The sequence below is a fragment of the Podarcis cretensis genome (genome assembly GCF_951804945.1).
Source record: "Podarcis cretensis genome assembly, chromosome: 4".
Classification (NCBI taxonomy): domain Eukaryota; kingdom Metazoa; phylum Chordata; class Lepidosauria; order Squamata; family Lacertidae; genus Podarcis; species Podarcis cretensis.
Genome location: NC_137173.1, coordinates 62,669,251 through 62,697,152, shown reverse-complemented (window position 1 = coordinate 62,697,152; position 27,902 = coordinate 62,669,251). Strand labels below are relative to the sequence as shown.

At 40.6% G+C, this 27,902-nt stretch overlaps 2 protein-coding genes across 2 annotated transcripts in view; one reads left to right on the top strand and one right to left on the bottom strand.

Annotated features, from left to right (window-relative positions):
• LOC307213968 (uncharacterized protein) overlaps nucleotides 1–8,740 on the top strand; it is a 47,151-nt gene extending 38,411 nt beyond the window's left edge. Inside the window, exon 12 of the transcript XR_013837783.1 lies at nucleotides 8,725–8,740. The gene's annotated coding sequence lies outside the window, so the exon portion shown is untranslated. The remainder of the gene's footprint in view (nucleotides 1–8,724) is intronic.
• On the bottom strand, nucleotides 44–27,571 carry TAB3 (TGF-beta activated kinase 1 (MAP3K7) binding protein 3). The gene is made up of 7 exons (XM_079972255.1): nucleotides 27,263–27,571; nucleotides 18,972–19,165; nucleotides 14,037–15,489; nucleotides 9,830–9,990; nucleotides 8,509–8,602; nucleotides 6,128–6,211; nucleotides 44–4,176 (listed from the first exon to the last, which is right to left on the bottom strand). The coding sequence occupies exons 2-7, from the start codon at nucleotides 19,071–19,073 to the stop codon at nucleotides 4,028–4,030; spliced, it is 2,043 nt and encodes a 680-aa protein (XP_079828381.1). The 5' UTR covers nucleotides 19,074–19,165; nucleotides 27,263–27,571; the 3' UTR covers nucleotides 44–4,027.
• Between the last annotated feature and the right edge of the window lie 331 nt (nucleotides 27,572–27,902).

Sequence of the window (27,902 nt, the reverse complement as noted above, 5' to 3'; positions counted from 1 at the left end):
TTTTAAAAGGTTTCTTACTACATATGGAAACAAATGCAGGATGTTACATTTTCTTAGTTTATTGATTTTTTATTTTATTTTAGGAAACTGCAGCTCCCAGTATATGTCATTCCGAGGTCCCATGCATGCATAGCCTCTTAATGCCTTTACACATTTCATCTTGCAGTAATTGTTTCCATTCACAGCATACATAAATCTAGAATGTAAGGAACACCCTATTTACAGGATTTCAAAAGATCGTGGTTTTTGTTTTATAGTGAAAAAAATTAACAGGACTTCAACAGAGCAAAAAGTATAGATCAGATACATTGGCTTTGTCACAAATAACACAATTCAAAAGTTTGTTCAAAGGTCTTGAGAATTAGAATATTGCTTGACTCTTGGCCTTTGCTCGTTTCAAAAACAAGAAGACCTCTCAGTAATAACAGAAACAAGATGTCAATAGCTCAAATACATATCAACTTCGAACAATTATTTGGAAAGACAGATAGCACACAGAGGCAGCGTTGGCTATAATATGCATTTATTTCTGCGCACATTTTCAGCTCTCTGTAGACTCATAGCACCTGAGCAGGTGACAGAGGAATTGAGAGTCCGGCTGGATACTTCAATAACTACACTGTAAAATTTTGTATTTCAAATTACATGTTTCAGGCTTCTTGTGTTAAAAGTTTATCAAGCCAAGATCACAATACCATTACCCATCAGCATGTTTAAACTTTTCATCATCTCTTTAAAATTTAAAAAAAATTGTCTTCAAAAAGACTAAATCCAAGAAATTTTAAAGAGATTTATAATCAAAGGGGTGGGGAAGTGAAGGAACAGTACATAAATGGAGCATAACACAACTGAAAGAAACATTGACTTAGTAGTATGACTGAGACCAGCTCTTTAAAAAATATACTTGCTTCACACATCTGCCATAACGGGGGAAAACACACATACCACAGACACACAAACACACTTCTCAGGTTGATCTATTTCACAAAACATTTTCTCGTTGCTTTCTTAGCCCCTCCTTTCCTACGCAAGCTAGCTTGATAGCAATATCATATATCCAAGTACAGGATTTAATTTTTGTATGCTATAGTATATTCCAATGTTTTCCACAAGCTATTCTATTGACTAAAACTTGGAGGAGCTTTTATATTTTATATGGAAAGGGAAATCATTTTACCAGCAGTTAAATATAAAACAGGCATTTATAAACAGACATTTACTTGAGAAACTGGACAGTCTTGAATAACTAGCATCCAATAAGGGTACCCCCTGTACTGACCCAAGTTCTATGGGCAAGGAAAAGACCAGCTGTTACTAAGAAGTAGTGCATTTTAAATATTCATGATGACCTCAAACGCCCATCACACACAGATGTGCACATTCAAAGTTGTATACACTGCACTGCATTTAGTATCATGGGGTCTTTCACACATTAACCAAAGGTTTTATGCAATCAACATTTATTCTGGCATAACCTAAACCCACTTTGGTTGGTGTCACCTATTCACAAGTGAATTCCAAGTGGAAATTGATACCTAATGCTCGTATATAACTTCCAGATGAAAATTAGTTTTATTACCATCATCAGTTTTACAGTGTGGATATTTACAACAGTTTTGCAGCAGTTTTTTTGCAGCATGTACACTAGTTTTGCTTTTGTTTGATTTTTTTTTGCAGAATCAACAAATGTAACTGATTAGTTTAACGTTTTCTCCTAAGAATCAACATGACCACTAGCTACCATCTCCCCCACAACAAACTACGTTCTCACCTTCTACTCCACAAGTAAAACTATGAGTAAAAGGAAATAGGTCTCCATAACAACACGGTCACAGATCCACCATGCAATACTGCAATTTATATATGTATCTTCCCTGTTATCTCCCATGAGTCAGAAAATACTGTTCACACAATATGGAAATAATACGTGCAGTAGAGCATTCCCTACCAAAAAAAATGAAACAGGGAAAGCCTAAAAGCACAGAGCTGTATGCTTACAGCAAAGACCCTGTAGGACTTACACTGACTGACTTCAGAAAGCATGCACTTATAGTGGATTACACTCAGAAGTGATAGGTTAGCACTCCCCAACCAAAAACCATTAAAGTCACACAGGTGTGAAAAAGTGGTACATACCTTTCAAACATGCTCTCTAGTCATAACTCAAATGACTTCAGTTTCCTCACCAATGGCAGCACCTAATAGTGCCAAACGGGAGCTTATGTTCAAAGAAGGCAAGAGGATCAATATGAAATCATGGCAAGTGTTACAAACATATGATGCAATTTAACTGAAAAACCCAATGCTTCTTATCTCTTTGTTTTTCCATTTCCTAAAAACAAAACAATTCCATAACTGAATTAATAATAATAATAATAATAATTAGAGCAGCAGAATTCTTAAAATTTCATCAGGACGTTCAGCAGTCATATTTGTAAGTGTCAAAATCATGACTTTAGAAAAGAAATCTCAACACTGGTTCCTTTCATTTCACTGTGTTCCTTTGCTGTTTGATATAAATCAGTAAGGTTTTACATACCAGATAAATTCCACTTTGCATGGACAACCTCTACATCTTATTACATGGGCAAGATGTGAAACTTGCTTGCACAAGGTGCAACTACTTGGAGTAATATAATTGAAGAGTGCAAGAAATTACACACATTGTTCCAGTGCTTTATCAGTGAGGAAAAAACAGTCTGACTGTTCTTGAACAGTTTTATTATAGAATGACTCAACTTCAAAACCAAGAAACCTTCACAAAAGAGTGCTTTATTTCAGCAACCTAGCACTCAAACAAATCAAACATCCTCTTTATAATAATCAGATGCATAAAAGTACCAGTACAATTCCACTCTGTTTTGTTTTGTTAACTGCCCAATTTTTTTTTTATTTAAAAAATGCATTTAAAGATCTGCTGCTCTTAATAATTAATACAGACTGGTTTATTGACAGTGTGCAAATAAACCTTTATTGAAGAGCTAATATTGATTACTGTTTTTCAGCTAAATCAGAACGGGGGCACAAAGTACCTTCTGTGCTGTAAACATAATGAATTCTTCACATAATTGGAAGCTGAAAAGGCCTAAGGAAAAGGGTGCAAACACTTCTCATACATAACAATGGCTGAGCTCAAGTCTTCCAAAAAGAATTTGGAATAGTTCTGCATTTGGCATACGTCCACTCTACTGTCATCAAGCACAGTTTTAAGGGAACGTCGTTTATAAAAGCATAATTTACTTTTAGCTTTAAAACACAATGGCCTAATAAAAGCATGCAGCACTATTTTTTTCCTCTGTAATATGATATAATTACTTAATTACCAGTGTTAACATGACTTGGTGAGTGCTGTACAAGCAAAAGGGATTGTAAAATCACCTCTGATTGTACTCTATAAATAAGGCTCATACAGTACGTCTCCCTCCTCACCATGATCCACAATTTCAAAACAGCATTTGTGTAGAATTAAATTACCCTGAAAAAAGCAGCATTTACAAATATCCTCATTTTTTACTTTTTTTGCCCCCCCTCCCCCCCCCCAAGAAAAACACCTTCCTTCTTTTTCAGTAGTTTACAATCTGGAAACATAGGGAGTCTTTGTTTTCCAAACGGCTGTGGCCAGATTATCAGATCTGGTTCTTCACAGTTTGTCTGGATACCTGTAACACTTCACACCACAAAGTAATAGTTCTATGCTTATAAAAATATATATATATGTAAGGGCTACTATCCAGCAAATGTAATTATAGGGGCTAGAACAGCAGCAATCATCTGATTCCTTATACATTCTTCACAGAGGGAATCCATTTTGGGTATCCTTTCAGTCTTGCTCAACGCAGTGGGATAAGAGTATTTTCCTCAAACTAATATTTAGTGCAGCATGAATGGAAGGGGGATCTCTCCCTTATAATTTGAAATAATTGGCTGGCAAACGCCTGGCAGATGACTGAAAGGTGTCTCATATATTCATCTCCTATGGCTGTGTCCTCAAGAGCCTGTTTTTAATCCAAAGCAGACCTTTATGGATTCAGGCATACCGCGGCATTTCACATTGCTCACAGCGATTCATTGCTGGGTGGTTTAAAAAAGTACAGCTCTTGCAATTCCACGGAGCTCCTTCAAAGTCTTCGTCTCTTGGCTGTGATCGTGGAGCTTGTTTGGAACTTCTCTGATGATCTACAGAGAAAATTTTTCTTTTAAACTCTTCAGTTTTAAAACATACCAAAGCCATGCATGATAATATAATAAGACTACTGAAGTTTTAACATTTTGGAACCACATTGTTATCCACCTCTGATTTTACCTTTGTTCCCAAGGGAGGCCAAAACACACAAAATATTTCAGTTATAAAGTGTTTCTTAGACATAGTCTACATCCCAGCATTATGAGGCTATGTCAGAGCATAGTATGGGAGCCCAGTCTGGAAGATATCACTACTAAGGTGCGGGTTAACATTAAACACTAGCATTTACTTCTTGCTCTTCTTTGCAAGGAGGAGATGGACCAAGGCAGCTTCTGAATGTATACCAAACATTACTCTGGTCCCCTAGATGTTCAGCATGATACAGAGCATTACCACTGCCATAACTTCATTATATCATTAATTATTCTATAGCATCTACAAATCCCTATACTGCATTACTTTCATACCTACTTCATACCTTATTGTTTCAGTCATGTGTGAGACGACTCTATTTACACCCATGTGAATTCAACCAGAATGAATTTGTCACAGTAAGATTTGGCGCAAAACCACAAAGTTAAGCCAAGGATAATTTGCTTACTCAAGTGTCCTATGTTTTCCATGCTGTTCAAATTTTGCCACTAGATATCAAGAGAGGCTTTAATGTTGCCTCTCTTTCATGTTCTCAATTCCTCACAAACGGCTTACTATAGCCACCTACCCTTACATTAGCAAGCATTTTTTTGGGTGCTAGCAAAATGAATGTAGGGAGAAGTATGTAGTACGTATGTCCTGTGTCTTCCATAAAAGGTTAAATGATGCAACATCAGTGTTTAAACATTCATACTACACTATCAAAGCACTATCAAATTACTGTAGCTAATACTTGGCTGAAAGCCACAAACATTCTTTTGTGTATTATTTTAGCACTTGGCACCAAGTACTTTAGGTTATATAATGTACACCCTCTATTCTTCTGAAAATATCCATAGGGCTGACTTATGGCAATCACATTTCACAGATTTATTTTTAAGCTGTGTTAGTTTTCCCAAATGACTGTAGGTTGTCCAATAGAGCCACGGTGACACGATGATAAGGGTTTAGGTGAACAGAAATTTCTGTAAGATGTGTCCAACTATAATGAACATGAAAAGCAGGGGAGAGGAAAGAAAAGAGACAGGAAGATTAATTGATTCATTATTTGATCACACGTTCATCAGAACTGGCCACCTGGGCTTTCACACTGCCAGTTCTCGCTGTTTTCAGCCCTGAATTTGTCCCTGCTACATGAGGGGCTTTCCCAGTGGAGATACAAGAGGCAGATCACACTCAAATGTTAGAAGGGCAGGGTAGGGAAGAAAGACAGTAACACTTCTGTAGTTGCAGAGTTGTATTTTTTTCTCCTAAGCAGACAAAATTGCAGCAGAGGTAACAGGGACAGATAGAGAGTGGGAAGCAGCTGAGCAAAAGAAGAAACCAGTTAGGAGAAGGTGCTGCACTTAAATAACATAAAGGGGGAAATAAAAAAATAATTTGTACAAGCTGGGAAAATAATGGTACATAAAGCTGAAAGCGCAAAATCATCTTAATCAAGAAAGAGCTATCTTAAAAAAAACAAAAAGGTGAACATAAAATGCAAAGCTGATTGTCTGCTACTTTTCACAACACCCTACTTCATGCATAAACATAATCTAAATGTGTCATGAAATGGTCGTTTATACTGTTCTAACTATTTCTGTATTCACAATACATCAGGCTAAGTGGTTTTTCCATACACCACTTGTACAGCATATAATAATGAAAGGCAAAATATGTTTCACAAGACAACAGTCTCAACAAATCTATTATTAGATACAACACACTGAAATACTAATACTCAGCATAAAAATTCTTCAGCAGCGATCTACTAGTAACTAAATATTGAACATTTTATTAGCGACTCACCTTTTTTAAATGGCTTTGGTGGCACAACAGGACCAGGCTCTATATGATCATAAAAGTTAGTCATGGCTTTTGGGTCAAAGTTCCCTAAAACAGAAAAACAGAAAAATTATACTCCCCATGGAACAAATAGTAACAAAAGTGACTAGCCTTAGTTCACATGCATGTTTTCAATGTGAGAGATGTTGACAGCCTACACTGTCTCCTTCAGGTCTTTGTCTAGACTTTCCTGTCATGGAAGTCTGTGGAATTTCCTCCTCACACCAGTGCATCTGGCACTTTCATTGTATAGCTTTCACTGTGTGCTGAAAATGCACCTCTTTACCCTGGCCTTTGGCACCTGATATTAATAATTTTAGGACCCACCCTATTCTTCAGATTCTAAGTTATTTTAATGGATTTTAAAATTGTATTCTTACCCTGCTGTAACCTACCTTGGGACCTTATGGTGAATTAGCAGGAGAGAAGTTTACTTTTTAAATCAATCAGTAAGTAAATAATGCCTTGCTCTTTGAGGAGACTGTGTTTTCAGGGTGAAAAGGCTGTGTCTGTTTTGTAATTAAAAATGCAATTCCCTGGAACACTGTCAGAATCAGCTTTTGCAAGTACCCTTTTCAATTTATACCCCTTAATAAACGGAACAAAAAATAAATAAATAAAAACCACAACGTTTAGCAAAACTGAAATACCCAGCATCCAAAAGCATAAATAACTGGCAAAGAGAAAACAACTGCAGGTTTATATCACTTTGCACTAGATATAGGACAGTCAAAACATGTCAGTAATGTGCATGAAACCAATCACATTCATTTGTGTATTGTTTTGCTTTCCTTTGGGCCTCATTGGCAAGGACACAGGGAGCGGGTCATCTGGGCAGCCCAGGACCTCCATATACACTGCCCAGGCTTGTGCACTGCAGAGATCACTTTTGGTGATGCAAATGCTGCAAAAAACACCATGGTGTAAGGTACGAGCACTAGGGGTTGCCTTTGTTGGCAGGAGAGATCATCATGTCTCACCAGTCAGCTACTACTCACGCTTAAGCTGGGCAGCCCCTGGTCAATAAAGTGCTGACCTGCCACTGTCCGACTGCTTCAGTGGGTACTCAGAGTATCACTTGACAAGCAGACTGAACTACGGCACCAGGCACGAAAGAAAAGAAACAACCCTTCTTGTGCCTAGAAAGCCAGAACATCAGGACCATGTGTCCTGCCTTGTCCACCGACCTGCTGCAGGTCAACGACTCGCAGAAGATGGACATCATTGACCCTGAGCTGAAAACACTCAACAGTGACGTTGCCACTTTGCAGGAGACCAGACTCGCTTTGAATGGCAACCTCCAAGAAAAGACTTACCGTATTTTTCGCCCCATAGGACGCAATTTTCCCCCTCCAAAAATGAAGGGGAAATGTGTGTGCGTCCTATAGGGCGAATGCAGGCTTTCGCTGAAGCCTGGAGAGTGAGAGGGGTCGGCGCGCACCGATGCCTCTAGCTCTCCAGGCTTCAGGAAGCTATCCGCAAGCCTGGCGCGCCCGGCGGGAGGTCCCGCCGGGCGTGCGAGGCTTGGGGCGGCAGCCTGCAGCCCGAAGCACAGGGCGCCCTCCGGAGGGCTCCCCGTGCTTTGGGTGGGTGTCCGCAAGCCTTGTGCGCCCGGCAGGACATCCTGCCGGGCGCGCGAGGCTTGGGGCGGCAGCCTGCAGCCTGCAGCCCGAAGCACGGGGCACCTTCCGGAGGATGCCCCGTGCTTCGGGCAGGTGTGCGCAAGGCTTGGGGCTGCAACCGCGGCTGGGGGGGGGAATAATTTTTTTAAATTCATTCCCCCCCCCAAAAAAAAAACCCCGAGGTGCGTCCTATGGGCCGGTGCGCCCTATAGGACGAAAAATACGGTACACCCTTTTCTGGCAAGAAGGGCATCCAGAAGAACCTTATATTAACTACATAGGCTTTGCAGTGAGGCACTGCCTTCTGTTTGCAATAGAACCACTAACTGAGGGCTCAGAATGCTTGCTTTCCTGCTGCCTCTCAATCACCACTGGTCCAGTTAACACCTTGAGAATTTACGCTTCCACTATGTGCTCTGACATACAGGCCGAGAACCTGTTCTATGAGGAATTAGACCAGGCTGCCAGGAGAGTTCCAGCCTCTAAACTCCTAATCCTGCTGGGAAAATGCAGTCCCAGAGTTGGGGAGGATCATCACACATGGGACAACTGCATCAGTCTCTACAGCCACAGCAGGCACTGTAACTCTCCAACAGATTGACTTTACCCCTGAAGGCACACTTCTCTACTGTCTCCCAAGACAGGCAGATGCCAACAACAATAACATTCAAATATACAGCTCAAAAGAAACACATATTTTTCTAAGTATTTTAAAATATATACCTCTAGACTGAAGGAGATCTATTTCTTTCTGTGTACAGTCAACGTTTATCTGGAGTTGCCTGTTCTTGCTTCTCAATCTGGTCATCTCCTCAGGCTAGAAAGCAGAACCAAAAATAGAAACAGAAGTCAGCATAACCATTTTTGTTAAGCCATGCACATACATAAGTACAGTGAAATATTAATTTAGCTGTTCTTCCTCTCCTTATTTTTATGCAGATGGAACTGTGCAGTGTAAAAGGTTTGTGGGATCCCTTGACCAGAACATTTCAAAAGTGAGAACCAGTACGTTTCCACTGGTCTAGTACTAAATTAGTATGGACTTTTTTTCCAGGCAAAACATTATTTGCCAATTTATCAGCTTGGGAAATGAAATCAGGACATAAATTTCCAATTTAAATTATATTGATTTAAAATTAATAAAATTAATACTTTCTGTATTGATCAGTAACAGGAGTTTCAGCACCATCACAGTAGTATGACTCCAAATGTATCTTGCGAATAAACCAAGACAGTTAAACAAGTTTTAAACCAATGTAGCTTAGATGCACTTATATGTGGTTTTGTTTCATGATAAATAAAACTTGATAAAATTATTGAATGATACTGGCAAAGAATTAATTCACCCTGTACCTGTGAATCTCCACAAAATATAGATTTTGGGACAAGTGTGGGGTTATTCCTCCAGATGTTTCTAAACTATAATTCCCACCATCCCTGGTCATTGGCCATGCTTGCTGGAACTGTTGGGAGCTGTAATTCAGCAACATCTTAAAGGTCAAAGGTTCCCCACACCTGTTTTATGATATCAAAGTCAGATTAAGTTTCCTTGTCAGAGGGGAAAGAACCACCAATTTAGAAATTCACATAAAACATTTGGATGTTGAATGACATTATCTCAAGAAAAGTTTATTATAGACTGCAGTGTATTTAAAATTTAAAATCAGTCATATGCCCTATTCCTTTCACCTCTCCCTTCCTTCGACAGTGCTTCTACCAGGGTCACAAAGTTGTTTTTCCTATCATAGCTTATCCCAGCCTAGGTTCTTATTCCCAGCTGATGAGACCACTACGTTGCTAACATGCAAGCTGTTAGGGAAAATCTACAGCTAATACCAAAGAAAAACCTACCATGCTCTTTCTGGTCTGGGAAAAAGCATGGACCAGCTACCAGAATATGCTGATATCCAACTGCTGAAGTGGACTGGTTACTGAACCTTATCTGGCAGAATATGAATGATACATAATATATATATGGCATGACAGTGACAAACCCTGTCATTAGAAGGGAACGACTTTAATATTTTAAAAACTTCTTACTTACTGTCGGGATTGAGGTTGTGCAGCTTACTCTTCTCAGACGCCTTTGCATAAGATCGTGTTCCATGCCATTCACTTCAGCTTTGAGCTTTTCAAGCTCCTCATTTTCAAACTTCAGCTCCTTTGCTAGCCTCTCCATCCTTGCACGTTGGTGTAACAACAAGGCTAGTGTGGTATAGAGAACAAAGTCAGTGCGAATACACAAGACTGAGAAACCCAACTTGCAATTGGAATAGTATATACAAGTGAGCTTTTAAGAGCAGAAAGTGACTATAAACATGCAGCCAAACATCAGTGTAGAGATGTTTCATGCTAATGGAACTATACTTGTAGACGTAAAGTTCTTCCATCATAAAAATAATTATTTTAGACAGTAACTTGGATATTACCATTTCTGGCCACTGCTTCTTTTTTTTGTTCTTTGTCCGCTCAAAAATAAAAGGCACCTGTGCAGGATGAAATGGCAATCTAATTGTAACAGTGTACTGACAAGACTAAATCCTAAAAATCAAAAGGTATAAGACACTGGGCTACAAGATGATCTCCACTGCTTGCGATCAAGTTCACTTGATACAATGGAACATATTACTATAGCAAATGCAATCTTTTCTTAAAAGCTGCTTTTACTCTTTGGAAAAGCAGTTTTAACCTAAAAGATTACAAAATCAGTGCTCTAATCAACTGCAGGAGCCTGTGACTAGATTAGGACATACAAATTAGTTAACAGAATCTTCATATAAAGAGGCTGACCCTCCTTTACTGACTTTTAAAAAATTCATTGTGGAGTAGAAGTTTAACTACTGGACCCAATTCTAGATTTTGTAGTAATTCCCAACTCTCCATTTTTGTCCTGGGGGGGGGGGAATCAAGAGAGATTGCAAAGTAAAGGCATTTGCTTTAGAGTGTGGGTGGGACGAGAGAAAAGAATTCTACAAGCAGAGGGTCTATACATTTCTGAAGACCCTCCTTTCTTGCTCTTTCCACATGGCTTCCAGAAATGCAATCTGCTGTGTTGAAGAAACCGATGACTCTTTTTGTAGTGTGCTGGAAATGCAGGGTTGCTCTTCCTAACTGTTCAAAGTACTCACACTGTCTGTCTTTAGGGAGAATTTGAGGTCTTGGGCTGCCTGCCAATTGAACAGCACCCAACCCTGGCAGCTCAGATGTGGCAGACAGCAGGAAAGCAGTTTCTTCCACTTGCTGCCAACTGCATTGTAGTGGTAGTGGGAGAAACTGAAGCACAGACAGAGTCACAACATGGGAGCCCTTCAGCACAGCTATTCTTGACCATCCTCTATTCCTCTGAAATATTCTGCAGCTTGTGTTACTTAAAATATGAGTACACAAGATTTTCCACCATCCGAATATAGATCTACAAAGCCTCCCTCCACATTATAAAGACATTTAGAAGAGGTCCTGTAAATTGAGTTGAATGCATAGTTGCATTATTTCTCTGCTAAATGTCACAATTAGACATCTGTAGCAAGGCCAATGGTTCATTCACAAAATGAATGAGGACAGTATGAACTGTGATATTACATTCCAGTGTTCGGTTTTGCAGCTCAGTTATTTGGCACACTGTTACTCATTACTTTCTCTTGATACATCCTCGTCATTCTACATACTTATCTCTCAAGTCTCCTCCAATTATCCTTAGCCAGCATTCTACTCTTTTTATCTAAACACATATGGTACTTTTCAAGTTTACATTGTAAGGAATGCTATACTCAGAAGTAAAATGAACTACACCCCATATATTCAGATATATGGGGTACTGTACAACACTTGTGGTACTAAGGTACAACACTTGTACCTTTTCCACAGGTTTGAGGGCAGAGTTGCCATCCTTTGGAAGTCTTAATTTCCTCCCATGACTAGCAGGAGAAGCATAAACTGTGCAAACTAGTGTAAACGTTAGAATAGCTCATACAAAAGCAAGAGAAATACAGCAAGGGGGCTTAACTGGAATAATTTATACAAGTTACAGAAATTGGAATTATCTTGGCACAGGATGTGGATTTCTTTTTAGTACAGAGTAAAACAATCCTGCACCTAGCCCAGAGCAAAAAGCATAGTATGGGAATGAAGTAATACATCGGCAGTCCAATTTATCCATGAAATAGTATGCAAGTTCAAGAGTTTAAAATATAATTAACTGCTTTGAGTTACAAACTCTGTATGTTTGTATAAACATCTCTTTGGTAGAAGAGCAAGATGCAAGATACAAGATATAGTTGTTCCTATGAAAGGCTTAGATTTCAATAGATAGAGTTAAATTAAGTTAACTGAAGTTAGGTTCTAATGGGTCATATTAGTTATGATTTAAGTCCTGTAGATTTCAGTGACCTCAACAAAAGTAACTTTGCTTGGCTCTAACCATTGTCATGTATTGTTTTCAGCTGTGGAATAGTCCATGGTTTCAGACTATTCCACAGCTGAAAACAATACATCAAAGCTGGCTCTTCTTTCTTGTTATAAATTATATACAAATTTTGATTCATATTGAGCTATGCCAACAGGTCCATCTACGCTAGCGTTGTCAACCTGCTAAGCAGGAATGCTTTAGGAGATCAGACAGAAATCTGTTAGTGTTATGCTATCTTAGGTCTCTAAACTGGAGATCTGAGAAGTAGGGTAAAACCGAACAACTATATAAACTCTGCCATATTTTGTTTTTTTAAAAACATGTTTAGATCACCAGACACAATAATGCTTCCAAAACTATGTGTACATCTAGCCCAATATTGAAGATAGGTCCAGTATCTGAAAGATTGCCTCTTCCCATGTTATTTACCCAGACCCTGAGGTCATCTTTAGAGGTCCTTCTCTGGCTGTCATCTCCAGAAGAGATATGGCATACTAGCTATGGAATGCCCTCCCTAAAAAGGTTCGCCTAGCACCCTCTTTACTATCTTTTCAACACTAGATAAATACCTTTTTATCTCTGCAGTCCTTTTAAATCTGTTGGGTGCAAAGTTTGCTTTGGTTTTTACGGTTTTATTTTCTGCTCTATCATGCTGAATCAGATTGTATCATCATTTTTATTATTTATGATTTTTAACTTGTGGTTTTTTTTTTAAATTAGTGAATCACCCTATTTGTTTTTAGGGCAGCTTATAGATGCTGAAAATAAATAATAAAATATTGCCTACTCTGACTAGCAGGTCACAGAGGCCTTTCACATCAGCTGGTATCTGATACTTTTAACCGGAGTTGTCAGGGAATTGAATCAAGGACCCTCCACATGCAAGTCAGGTTTTCTACCACTGAGCTGCTCCCCAATTACAGAGCTACAGTCATCCCAAACCAAATTTATCAAGGGCCCAGATCCATTTGTCTCCTTTCTCTTTGCTAGGTAACAAACATTCCTGTGCAGCCTTGGAAAAGTAGCTCATCATACAATTGGAAGCTTAATTAGGTTTCAAAAGCACTCCATAATAATGCACCTTTATGCATGTTCTCCTCTCCACATCAACTATGGTGTTTTTGCTAAAGCATCTAATTCCTTAGCAGATGTACTTCAAAAACATGAAAAATTTTTAAAAGGCTTCAATAACACACTTCAAAAATTATTGAACTGCAGATAAACCCATCTTCAATCCAAAAACCTCAATCAGTTTTGACATTACATAGGAGTTTGCGCTGACAAAGCCTCAACAGCATGTAATGTTATTGCACATCATGACCACTACTTGCTCTGTAAATTCTAACCTTGCACAGTAAGTCTAGTACGCTAAGATATGCAGGACTGTGTTAGCTCTATATGGGCAGAAGTTACTCTAGGGTGGTATTCAGTCAATTGAATTAAGCGTATCCATTCCAACCCCCAGACCATTTCTGTGCTAATTAGGTTATGCATTATATGGCATCAACAACTGTTTCTTCTGAACCACATTGTATCAATGCAATATACTGCAACATCGTCCCACACTACAGTGGCAAAGTAGCCCTTAAGCTACATCCTGACACCTCCTTTGCTGCTGCAGAGACAATGAACTTCCAGAGTATATGCTCATTCTATCTTCTCTCTTATGAAATAAGGTGATATATATTTGCCATTAATGAATCCCGATAAAATAACCATGGCATTCCACAATGGCTTAAGAAATTGAAAGACTGTTAGTAGTTTAGAAACCAAAGCACGGAGGATGTACCACAGTGCAAATAATTTTTTTCGATAATTACTGCAACATGCAATTCAATAAGTTTACCTTGAGTATAAGCATAGTCATCGGACCCAGAACTGGAGCTCCTCTGATACTTATGGCTTCCTCTTTCACATCCAGATCCTGGTACAACTGAAATAGGCTGAATTGGTTCTGGTGCTGCAGAATGCTCTTCTTGGTCCACTAAATTTAAAAGGTTCTCAGCTGGTGCTCTGCCTACGGTGATTTTAAAAATTGCTGGATTTGGCTGAGATACCATGACCCGAGGTGACTGAGTAAGCACACCCGTAGGTCCAGCTGGCTGTGTATATGTTATATATAAAGGATTAACACTATAAGGAGGTTTGGGCTGACCTGACATACTTCTGGAAGGAGAACTTGAAGGAGGAGTAGCAGGTGCGTACAGTGGGTGCTGATTCCGTTGGGAAGGTGGGTTACTTATAGGTGAAGGGCTCCTATTCATTGTAGTCCCAGGTCTTTGTGGTGGCTCAACGGTAATTTCTATCTTGTTCATGGAGCTTTTGGATAAGCTAGGTCCACCATATGGAAGATAAGATACTGAGTGTCCACTTGGTTTCTGATATGTTTGGGGTGTTTGTTGATATGAATGGGGTAGCACAGTTGAAGGACTAGGAGGCATAAACACATGGGAACTTTGATGGCCCAATGGGCTAGGCTGAACTTGATGCTGAGGAGAGCCAAAAGGAGAAGGACACTGAGAAGCAGGTGGCGACTGAAAAGGCGACTGAGGAATCTGGGGCTGTTTTGGAGAATACTGAGAAGGCTGATAGTTTTGTTGGTGCGGATAAACAGGCAGTGGATGTGGACTATAATGGGGCACTGGGCCTTGTGGCGATGAATGCCACTGTGCACTTTGAGTAGGAGTCTGTCGTCCTGAAGAACTTTGAGATGTCTGCCTAATATAGAGAGATCCAGGATTCCCGTAAGGATTGCTTGGAATTGGAGGAAGAATTTGTAAAGCTCTGGGTACAGTCTGTCCAGATGGGAGGTTCTGCGACACTGTAACAGTTATAGGATTTGTGCTATACCGAGGTATGTGCATATATGCAGGAGGAGGCGGGCCTTGCATAGCAGATGTATTCATTCCAGGTTGTATGGAAGAAGGTTGCTGAGGTGGTTGCAAAGGAGGAGTAGCTGCGTTTCTATTCTGGTCATTCATAAAAAATGGATTGTAGTTGGGAGAAGCTGCCACAACAGCTGGAGCAGAGTGTGGTTCTTGAACTAAGCATATCAGTTGTTTACCTGCTGTGTGTTGTGGATCAATATGTCCATCACTTGAACTATGTACCAGTGTACGACCACCATTAAGTTGAGCTCCATCCCCTCCGTGATAGCTGGTGTGAGGATGGATGCCGAGGTTAATATGCAGATGGCGATTCCTGTTCAAACGAGTGTCATCTGGGTGGTACTCCATGTATAGGTATTTGTTACTCTCCTGTGCAAGAGCTCGACAACAAGCGTCAAGGTTGTTGTTGTTCTAGTAATAAGAAATAGAAAAAGTGTAGGGTTTAAAATTAAATAAATGAGTCTGACAAGCTATAATGTAGTTCCATATGCATACATGTCAGCTTACCTATAAAGCCTAGTTTGAACATTGTATTTCAGTTAAGACTCTCACCTAAATTAAGGAGCATTAGCTGAATGATCCTCTTTTTGTACTCAATTAAAGCTGCAGCATTTGTATACAAACAAAGGTTTTTAAAAAGGTACACTTTACATCCAGGTCCTGGGATCAAATGGAGCCCTCTGGGCCTCTCCATCTGACCCTCAGGACTCTCCTCAGGCCACTCTTCCCACCAGTCACTCCCTCCTCAAGTAATTTGCCTTGTTGGATACTTCAACTATGATAACGTCTCATTTGCCTGGATAGAGAGTTGAGTGTGTAGTTTAAAAAGCATGGCTGGAATGTAGCCTACAGCACAAAAATAAGAGTTATCTGTCACACCATTGAATTTTTGCCTCTGGCCCACAAAGGAAAGCAGTGCTTGAACTGAAGAGGGAGGAAAACGTAGGCAGTAGCCACCATCTCAGAAGAGTTTCTCCTCCTGGTGGGAGATGGAAGACTGTTTCTCCTAATTCAGGGCTAAATAGCCTCTCAGGCACTTTCACGAGGCTATCTACCCCCTGCAAAAGTGCAGGGGAGGGGGAAGCAAATTTCTCAAATTTTAAGAGGGATGACATACCTTAGTTAATTTTATAAGTTGGCTAAAGCCCTTCCCTTTTCCAGCACTTTTTAAAAAGCCTCATGCTTGCTTATAGCAGCAGCAAGATTCAGCACTTCTTAAGAAACACAAGTGGTAGGTTACTACTGAACCCTGCTGATGCTGCAAGGGGCTATGAGGCCTTTTTTACAAGTACAGGAAAGGGGAAGAATGTCTTATTCACCACAAAGGTAAGCCAACCTCCACCCCAACATTTTGGGGAAGCTTACCTCTTTCCCTCCCCAAATTTTAATATCCATTTTCTTTTCTCCCCCACCACCATAATTTCAACCCAGCTCCAGTTTCTTCTAAGATTACACCTGCCAATCATAGCCAGGAAACAAAATCGTCACACGTTTCTTCAGCACGCATTGTTTCATTAAAAAAATATATAAACATGTCAATAAAAGGGCTGCATTATGGGAACATTAGAAATAAGATTTTCAGTGAAAATATTGCCTATCCAAACCTGCTTTCCCGAATAAGCTTCCCACTTTACAACATTTATTCTCTCTCTCTTTTCATAACTGATGGGAAAGGTTAAATGTTGTCCTTATTTGTATCTTGAAAGTGAGGAAACAGGAGCAGGTGGGAGACATACAACGTTCAAGCATCTCTTAACATCTCTAAAAGCAATAACTACACTGGTCAAAAAACATTTGGAGGGATATATTAAATGATTCCTAATAATGTAAGCTTTAAAACCTCCTCTTTGTTGATATCTAATGAAACCTCTTACATTTATTGACATTCTCTTCAAATTGTGATCAACAGGATTGAACACACTGAAGTTTGCTAAGTGCAGAATACTGAGATCTACACTCTGCTGTGCTTGGGTTTCAAGGAATCTGCCAATGCAGCCTCCAGTGAAATGCCTCCTCCAAGCCGCCTGTTGTGCATGTGTCTTTACTTTAGAAGAGTGTTTTTTCTTCAATATTGTTTTATTCCTATGCTTTTGTTCCCTTTTCCATGTGCAAGACTATAGCAAACTTCTTATAATTTTATCATGAACCATTATAATTTTTTATTTTGCTTTTTCCAGAAAATGTTAATTTGCAATACTGTCAGAGATCAGGCCTACACAGCTTCTGCCATTACCAGACTGGTTTCCTGAACACTTCATTGAGGGAGAGGGAAAAGGGAGAATCTGTGGAAAGGTCTGGTAAAGAATTCCCCAGATATGCCAACATTCCAAGCTTAAATCATAATACTCTGTGTCAAACAAAATTTTCCTCCTTACTGAAGGGTAGAAAAATCAAAATAAGTATTTGGAAATGTGTTTGCCAAGTAGCTAAGCAGCCTCAATCTTTCTACTGAGGCCTCAAACCAGTGCATTCATTGTTTCCTCAGGCCATTCCTGGCTCTTGCAACTGCCTACCTACAGAACCTTTTCTTACTGTCTTGGCATCAAAAGCACACACCTTTCTTATTCTGGCATTGTTCCCATATGAAATCACTTAAATGTGTTCAGGGCAGTATTACCCAAAACACACACACACAAACAAAACAAAAACGTAACAGGTATCTTACTGTGAGAGAATTCCACCTTAGGAGCTTACACTACAGGGAGGAAATCCCTTATTTGCTTTAAACATTTCCCCTTTCCTCTGCAAGTTATCAAAAGTCTCCAATGCAAATTGTTTAGTGATATTTGCACAACACTATTTTATGTAGGAATACTTGGTTTAAAACCTTATCACAGCTAAACAGCACAAGAACTACCAACAGGCCGGTATCATATTGGAATGAGGATGATTTTAAAAGGAGCCAGGCATGCTCATCTTTCATTCCTCCAGATTGCAGATTACATGCCTATATTTATTGCCCACACATTTTATTTCTTTCTGCTTCCCCCATGGGCATTTTGTGTTCTACTTAAAATAATATATTGATAATAAAATACAATGGTTTCAATTAGAACACAAAATGCCCTGTGGATGACTAGAGGAAAATAAAAATGCATAGATAGATGTCATAGATAGAGAGCATTTAAGAGCTTAACCATTGTTTTAATCTCACTGATCTCAACAGGACAAAACCTGTACCTGTGCTAATTAGATGCAATTGGATTTTTAACTAAATTAAAGTGGTACGAGTAGAATCTATTTTATTAGTGAAAGATATGTTAACAGTGGTTTTCAACCAGTGCGCCATGGCACCCTGGGGCACTTCATATGGTGGTCAGGTGCGCCATGGGCAACCCTGACCTCCGTCCCCTCCTCTGGTGCCCTCTCAAGTCTCTGCCTCCAAAGGCTTGCACAGCGGTTTCTTGCACCGGCCCTGGCTACAAGTTCTCTAGATGAATTCTGCCACAAGGGCAGGGCAGGAGGTGCTGGTTGCCAGGAGCTGAGATGGCCTTGGAGTGAGTAAGCAAGCAAGCAAGCAAGCAAGCAAGGTGAGGATTCCTGAGGAGAGGTGTCCCAAAGGGGTGAGGGGCTGACAGCTCAGCAGGCAAGGGGCAACATAAATAAGCTCCTGAGACTCAAAGCGCATTTCCCCACAGGGGAGCCACAGAAAGAATGTAGTTGGTCAAGGGAGCCACGGACTCAAAAAAGTTGAAAATCTTTGTGTTAACATATAATGAAGTATGCTGTGGGAAGCCTGAAGACCTAGCTTGGAATTAAGTTTTCACCCTCAACCCCTTGTGGCAAAAAAAGCCTTTATCTTTGAGAAACAAAGAGGATGAAATTGTGTGTGGATCTTACTAGCATATTACAATGAACTCTTTTCAAAGAGAAACCACTGTTTTATCTCTTACCTGGAGCATGCACTGTGACACCACACTCTCTGGGATCTCAGGGAAATGTTGCCGGAGGTCACGGAGTACTTGCATGTCGAGTTGCTGGCTGCTCTGTGCCATGTCAGACTGATGTTAGTCTCAAGACTCTAAGAAAATAGCAGTCAACAGGCGGCTTCCCAGTGGCTATGCTCTTCTGATGCTTTTGGCATCTTCTATAAATACAAATACAGTAAAATGAAGAAATAATTTAACATGATTTAGACAATCACACAAAAACATATACATATCTGATGGACATATGAATATCAAAGTCTCGGATTATTATTTCATAAGGCCATGACTTTCATCACTCAATGCCACAGTGAAGAGTAATTACAACATATACTCTATAGGACTGTACTTGAAAACAACTTTCTTTTCCTAGACTTGGGACAGGAATCTTCAAATAAATGAGACATGAGCAAGCTTGTCCCTCCCAACAGTAACTTTCTTAATCATGCTTCTTCTAGCAAGAGAGCTTGGGACCAGTACATCTCTACCATCCTCACCTTTAGATCTCTCTTCAGTTCAAAACAGAAGAGGAACTACATAGCAAATCACACTCTGAACATACACTTCAAAACTAACATGAATAGTTACTTGGATTTTCCCAAATTAATGGCAAGCAGAGGTGGGTGACCCATGTATCTGAAAACATTACTAAATGTACCTTGTGTATTTAGTAACCTGGTAAGTAAATGTTTGAAGTATTTATGCTTATGATATACTGTATTCATTCTATAGTATATATAATATTACATATATAAAACTTCTTAATTCTGTCCTATCCTTTCATTTTAAAGTACATGTATGTAACCCAGACAGATGAGAAACTAAGCACAAGCAATCCAACCTTGAAGATAAGGAGCCTTAGTAACTGCTTAGTGACCACATAAGCAGAATTGATACATTTGCCGGGGTGGGGAATGTGAATGGTTCTTCCCTTTCAAAGGTTGGAAGCAAAAAAGGCGGCTGGGACTAGTGGATATGAGGTGTGAAAATCAAGCTGCAAGTGTGATGCAAGTAATCTGGACTTTGCTACTTTAATATGCAGAGAATCTAGGCCTACATAATGGATGTTCCTATGTGTGTGAAGACCTGGATTTTGGCAATGGATAATGTTGTTTCTGCAGACTTATGGCATTCTGGATCCCGAGAGATAGGGCTTTGTTCTCCATTTTGTACCTGTATAAAGACAGTTCTCTCTCAGTGCCAATTCCAAGAAGCCCACACAGCGAACCCTCAAAGAAGTAATGTGTCTGCAGCATTTCCTTCTCTCATGCCTCACCCTTTCCCTATTTTCATTTGTTACAAGGGTCCCTAGCCAGGATTCTTTGTGTGAGTATTACCCCATCCTTGGTATTGGTGTGGATGAGAGCTAGTCTGCTTAGGTAGGATAACTCCTTCCATCCAATTTCTAGTCTCCATTTCTCCATGAGGGAGAGGATGCACTAGCTGTGGAAAACTTGGTCAAGTAGGAATTTCATTATTGGTCTGCTTGTGTGTCCATATATTCACTAGCAAAGTAAGATCTCAGGCTGTATGTGTTTGTCTTGGCATCCCATTGCACAGAGAGATCCCAGGATGTGTCTCAGGCCTGATCACCTTGGAACACACAGCAATGCTATTTAATATGTTAGCACTCCAGTTCTGACTCCCGAACTGGACCGTAACATAAAGATCGCTGCATTGTACAGCATAATGCATAATTCAGTCCTTCCACGTCCGTTAGGGAAAAAGGTATACTGCAACATTTACATCTGACAGTCTAGAGAGATAATTTTTATAAATGTAAAAATCTCACTGGAATGAAATTGCACTCATGCTGTCAGCATTGCCACTAACATTCAAATACAGATCAATACATTTGAGAGGAACCAAGCATGAAGCAGCTTCAGTAGATGTTACTATCATTGGCTACATATTCCTAAACATGAGTGGTAGGAGATTACAGTTTAAGGATTTGACCTAATTCAAACTCCCGTTTCAGCATTTGCTGAAGTGGTGAAGTGTTACACTTATGCAGTTCAAGGATCCAGACAGAAGATCCCAGATTTGACAGTGGAACAAGTTAGAACTGTTTTCTCCACACCTGTCCAACAAACAATAATATGCTCCATTTCCGTCTCTCATTCACATACTTTGTCTCCCAAACATGCACTCAAAAGATACTTTTTTGCAAAATCCGGAAGAAATACTTAACACAGTCTAATGTAAAACTCATTTATTTCAAGTATTGAATTTTTCAGGCAAGACTACAATTAGTATTTTGTTACTAGAGAATCTTCACAAATATGTCTGCTTCCCAACACCAGAATTGTACAAGAAATGCATAAGCTAAATACAGTCGTACCTTGGTTTTCAAACAGCTTATTCTTGAACGTTTTGGCTCCCGAACACCACAAACCCGGACATGACTGTTCCGGTTTGCAAACTATTTTTTGAACGTCTGATGGTACTTCCGATTGGCTGCATGAGCTTCCTGCAGCCAATCAGAAGCCACGCTTTGGTTTCCAAACATTTTGGAAGTCAAACGGACTTCTGGAACGGATTCCGTTTGACTTCCAAGGTATGACTGTAACTACAAATATGAAACAGAGGCACACAAATGCACAAAGATAGATTTTAAAATAAGAGGATAATGAAGAAATTATCCATTGTTTGCTTCCCTACTTATTTATGAATGCTGGATTCTGTTCCGGAATAGTGCAGAACATGGGTTCAGAAAATACTGTACACCTGATTACTGTTAGAAGTGATCCCAATCCTACAATGTAAGTGGTAAAGTATAACTGTGTGAGTTGGTCCTCAGAAGCCATGATCACAGCAATCCCAAAAATTTACTAAAAGCAGGCAACGGTGTAGATACAACTTGTGGCACTCATTCAAACTACCACTGTCATGTTCCCCATGATACTTCACTAATGTGACTCCAGATACTATTCTGCAATGTGAAAATAAAAGAGTTGTATTGCTTTAGCTTTTCCAGGCCAAGTGCTGCCTCACTTATAGTAAGAGGTGCACCATATAGTTTGACAGCTAGCATGCAAAGACAGCCCCATGAAGAGGCTGCTGCACAGCCAGCTTAAAATTCCAGTTCCATGTTCAGTCCTACTGCTCTACAACAAATGGTCAAACGGGATCTGAAGTCAGGATGTAGATTGCTTTCACAAGCAAGAAATCATAGAACAGTTTTGCAGGCTGTGTAGAGTTAGTGGCAGATTACCTACAACAAACCATATATTCCCTTTTTCCAGCATCTCCAGAACTGTTCCCTGCTACATCACATCCACCCTTCACTTAACACACAACAGCATCTCTATATGCATTGCCCAGGTTCCTACAAAGATGACACCACCACCTCTCTCCACTACTGGAGAATTAAAAAGGGGAGGGGAAATCTAACATCCTGTTACTAACTGCCCAACCAATAATAAATTACTGTTTTTATACTACTTCAATCATATACAAATAGGTTCAGATGTGGCCATGGTTACCTGGTTAGCTTAAAAGCTACATGGGGTCTAAAGTTGAGAATCCAATTTCCAGTCTTTTTTTAAAAAAAAAACAACAACACACAATTATTATTGGTTTTTTAACAAATACAAGTACAAGAACCATTAAACACTCATCCAGGTGTACAGCTAATGGTGTTTCTTCTATCCATTGGCTTTAGACATAAGCTTACACATTCAATGTTCAAATATATTACTGAACATACCATCTCCACTAAGAAGACTGATCAGTTGGTACAACAAGGTCTTGATTTGGGTCATTAGCATAGTTAAAGAAAAGGGTCCACATTTCTTGGAAGGTGTCTCTTTCTGTTATAACTTTAATTGCTCATCTGCGTCTGGTGAGATGCTCAGACATTGCTGGATCCCAGCTATTATTTTCGCATATATTCAGGGGTATTTCAGTCTGGTTTTCCCATTGTTACTCTATCGCTAATCGTGCTGCAGTCAGTAAGAAGCCTACATGTTCTTTGTGGTGCAGAGTGGAGTCCAAGTCTATGCCCAAAGATAGTAGGGCTAAAGCAGGATTTGGGGTAAGATGTTAGCTAGTAATTGTGGATATAATGGAGACAACTCTACTCCATGATGGAAGAAAGGCAGGGTAGAAAATAAACTTTTCAAATGTAAGGCAATCTGTAGCATTAAATAATGATAATTATGACATCTATAACACTGAAATTCTAAATGCACTTCTGCATTTAGTGGATGTGGCATCTTCATGAGAGGATTATACAAGGCTTTCAATACGTGTGAATTGCTACTTGCCTTCTTCTGGCGACTTCTAGCCTGATTTTGAGGTACTAGTAGACTAGAAGCAAGTAACTTGATTCTGCTTTCTTTTGACCTGGCCCCTTCCTTGTGGCCAACTTTCTCATCTTACCCCTCTATGGACATCCTCTTACAGACTGGGGAAACATGCACCTTATTGCTCTGCCTTGCTGGAAAATAAAACAGTCAGAAGATGGTAGGACAAAAACTGCAAAAGACCTATTGTGGGTACCAAAGCCTTTTAAAAAACACCATCTGAATGTTCGAGTGAGAACCCCAGAAGAAAGTGCATTACAACTGGGTACAGTACATCCAGGGGTGTGTGGGTGGCGCTGTGGGTTAAACCACAGAGCCTGGGACTTGCCGATCAGAAGGTCAGTGGTTCGAATCCCCGCGACGGGGTGAGCTCCCATTGCTCAGTCCCTGCTCCTGCCAACCTGGCAGTTCGAAAGCACGTCAAAGTGCAAGTAGATAAATAGGTACCACTGTGGTGGGAAGGTAAACGGCGTTTCTGTGTGCTGCTCTGGTTCGAGAGAAGCTGCTTAGTCATGTTGGCCACATGACCCGGAAGCTGTACACCGGCTCCCTCAGCCAATAAAGCGAGATGAGCACGGCAACCCCAGAGTCGGCCACGACTGGACCTAATGGTCAGGGGTCCCTTTAACTTTACCTTACATCCAATTTGCAATTTTGCTTGTACAAAACTAAGACACTTGAAGATTTAAAATTGATAAATATTCCAAACAGTACAATAAGTATTACAGAAGTTTCAATTCCCATTATTTCTGCTTTTACACAATTTAAAGACTTCCAGAAATTTTACATCTCTGGCTAGCACTCTAGAACTTACTAAAAGATAGAGAGACAATGCCTTAAAACAGTTGTTTCTAGTTTATACTCATCATTGCATATCTATTTCATTGTAAACGGCAGCTGATATATTTTGTTTTTAATTTATCTAGCTCTTTTATTTTGAAATTAATAGACTGAAGATGTATTATTGTGTTTCTATGAAACGGAATATAAGGGACGCGGGTGGCGCTGTGGGTAAAAGCCTCAGCGCCTAGGGCTTGCCGATTAAAAGGTCGGCGGTTCGAATCCCCGCGGCGGGGTGCGCTCCCGCTGCTCGGTCCCAGCGCCTGCCAACCTAGCAGTTCGAAAGCACCCCCGGGTGCAAGTAGATAAATAGGGACCGCTTACCAGCGGGAAGGTAAACGGCGTTTCCGTGTGCAGCTCTGGCTCGCCAGAGCAATGTCACGCTGGCCACGTGACCCGGAAGTGTCTCCGGACAGCGCTGGCCCCCGGCCTCTTGAGTGAGATGGGCGCACAACCCCAGAGTCTGTCAAGACTGGCCCGTACGGGCAGGGGTACCTTTACCTTTATGAAACGGAATATGTGAAGATTACAGAAGGTAATACTTTTCACTGACTGACAGGGAAATAGAAGATAACCTAGAAAAAACCCAGTTTACAATGCTTGGGAGCAGCTGGCCACAAACTTTGTTATACTGCTCTGCTTGGCAGAAATTCTTCACTAAAAGTGAAAAAGGTCTCACAAGACATAGGGCTAAAGATATAATGGTTCATGTGGAGAAATCTTAGTTAAAAGATTATTCAGTTTTTTAAAGGATTCATTTTATTCTTTATTGTTGCCTTTTGAATGTCCCAAGAGAATCTTGCTTCCACTTCAATTCACACATCAAAAGTGGGACAGATGGCATCATACATCTATCAAAACACAAAAGTTAAACTGCAATTTTTACTATACTTCCAATATGATTATCAGTACTTATCTCCATCTCAAAGTATGCTTCCTAAATGTACCAAATTCTAGATTTGGTATTACATTATACATATATTTATAAAGTTATATCCATACTTTCTCTTGCCTCTACACTGGTAGAAACAATATACATAAGCACTTGGGATGGAATAATATATAATTAGAATAATTTTTTATTGTTCACTACTGTGCTTGCCTCCAGACCTTTGTCCCCACTTGAACATTTATTAAAATCTGTCAAACAACCTAATGGTTTTTCTGCCTGCTGTAACAATTGACAAGTACTATGCTAGGTAATGTGTGATTTTTATTTGTATTTTTACAGATATTCTATGGATTACTTAAATGAAGCCTGCGGACCACTGGTGGTTCACAGACTACAGCTTGGAAACCCCTATACTACAGTTTATAATTTTATAAGAATAGATCTAATCATAGGGGTTGAAGGTCTCTGTAATCCAGGTAGTGCTTCTGTTGTAAGGAAATCACATGTATCTACCACTGAGTACAATATCACTAGGGAAATGCAGTTTTTATCCTAGCTAATGTACCAAATGTAGCAACTGCAACAGTGCAACAAAAAACATGGCTGTGCAAGTTCCACACACATTACAGGCAACAAGTTCCACACACATTACAGGCAACAAGTATTACAACTCACATCGCCTTCCACCTGCCTCATATTTTTTAAAAGTTGTATCATCATAATTTTACTTTTACAGGTGGAGCATTATTTCACTGCATCACCACAATGGAAAATCCCTTTATCACAACCAGAGGCATATAAGCATTTTCTTTGGGTTACTTAGGCATGAAAACATTACAAACACTGATTCTCTCTACTTCATTTCCTTTGTGCCACAAATAACTACCAGAGGTACATATGGGCAGGAAGGCTAGTTGTTTTGTTGCCTTATTTGTATGGTTGGCTTACCCAGAAGAGAAACAAAATAAAAAAGCCAAACACAGTTTCCCATCTACAACAATGCCCTGACATTTCATAGCTTTTTTGGCTTGTAGTGAAGATCAGTTCTCCTGAAGCAAGGCAACCCTGGCTTCTTAATTATATATGAATGCAGTACACACAAGTAGCCCAGACTAGCACAAGTATGGCATACAAAAAACCCACAGAAAAAACTTAACACCTGAATGGTCTTACTCAATCTTTTGAACATATACACTCTAAAATTTGCCTACACCAAACAAGATATAAATTTTTTTAGCAAGAATAAGTTTCAGTACACTGCCAAGGCCTTGCTACCACTCAAGACTGTCTATCTTCAAAGCTGGCAAAACCAAAGCAGCAGCATCATACTGCAGTCACCCTGCTGAGGAGACATGCCAAAAAAAAAAAAAAAAAAAAAAAACACCAAACAGGCAACAGAAGAAGCTATTACAAATGCAATTACTTGCAACAGTAACAAAGTAATAATTGTAGCACTGCTCATATCCCTGCTATACAAATACATGGAAGGTGTGGCATATCCAAGCAACCTGAAAGCAGCCTCCAAAACAGACAAAAAGTTTTCCTGAGCATGTAGGTGTAAGAGAAAAGACTCTCACCCATCACACCCTATTAAAGTTTCACCCTGTCTGTGATTTAATCATTCAAAACCAAGCAATACAGGTCCAAAAGTGTGCCTATTATGTGCACACAAGGGGATGGACACCTGACCCCTTAACATTGGTCCTCAATTAACAGGCCTCAAAAACAGGTTCCCCATCACCCAGAATACACCTCCTTTCTTCAGTCCCCAGTTCATCTATAAATTGATTACCAACTTCATGAACACCACTACTGCTAAATTTGTAAGATGAAAACGGATAAAGAACAGGGGAATAAAGTTTATGCTCCGTTTTTCATTTACTACATATTTTTAAGCAGGTGCCAGGACACACTTGGTATCCCCCCCCAACCCATACAAGGTTTTAATCCACCCCAGTAGCCCATCCACTGTTGCAGCCCTTTGTTTGTGGAGCGGGGGATCGCCCCTTTCAAGGCATAGGAGCCCCCACCCCAAGCATTGCCCCTCAAGTCACCACTTTGACCCCTTCCTGCCTGCTTGCTGGACACACAGCCAGCCTGCCCCCCTCACCCGCCTTGTCATGTTTTGCCAACAATCCCTCCACACCTCTCTCTCTCTCTCTCTCTCTCTCTCACACACACACACACAGGCACCCCGGCCCTCCCCCCACGCCTCTCACCGCTCGCGGGGGGGCCGGTTCCAGCAGCACCATCTCGCGCTCCCCTCCCATCCGGCCCCTGGGCGTTGGGGGCAGCAGAGGAGGCCAAGCCCCCCGTCGCTTCCGGGGTGTGTTTGTTTGTGTGTGTGTGGAGTGGGGCAACTCTCCCCCCCCCTTTCCGTCTGCGTGAGGCGAGGGGGGCGTCTCCGGGTGGTACCGGCAGAGTGCAGACCGAGCGGGGGGCGGGGGGGGGGGGAGAGTGTGGGAAGGGGCGGGTCAGCGCACTAGACAGGGCCGTGAAGCGTTTCCGGGACCTCGCCCGCCCCGCCCGCCCACTGCCAGGCAGAAGAATTCGACTGGGGATTCTCGAGCAAAGGCCCGACTGGCTGAAAGGGAAGGGAGGGGCGGGACCAAGCCCGGCCAGCTGCAGCTCCTCCTCCTCCTCCTCCTCCTCTTGACAGAGATGTTGGGGTGGGGGAGGCCCAGTCGCCGCCGCTGCTTCCGAACAGACTTCACTTCCGGTCCCAGATGGGACTTTCAGGAATCCTCCATGAGCGGGGCAGCAGTAGTGGGAATTTGGGGGACGGCTTGGTTAAAACACAACGTCGCTCCCTCGCTCTTTGAGTTCATTCTGGGCTACTCTACCCACCCAGAAGGTAGA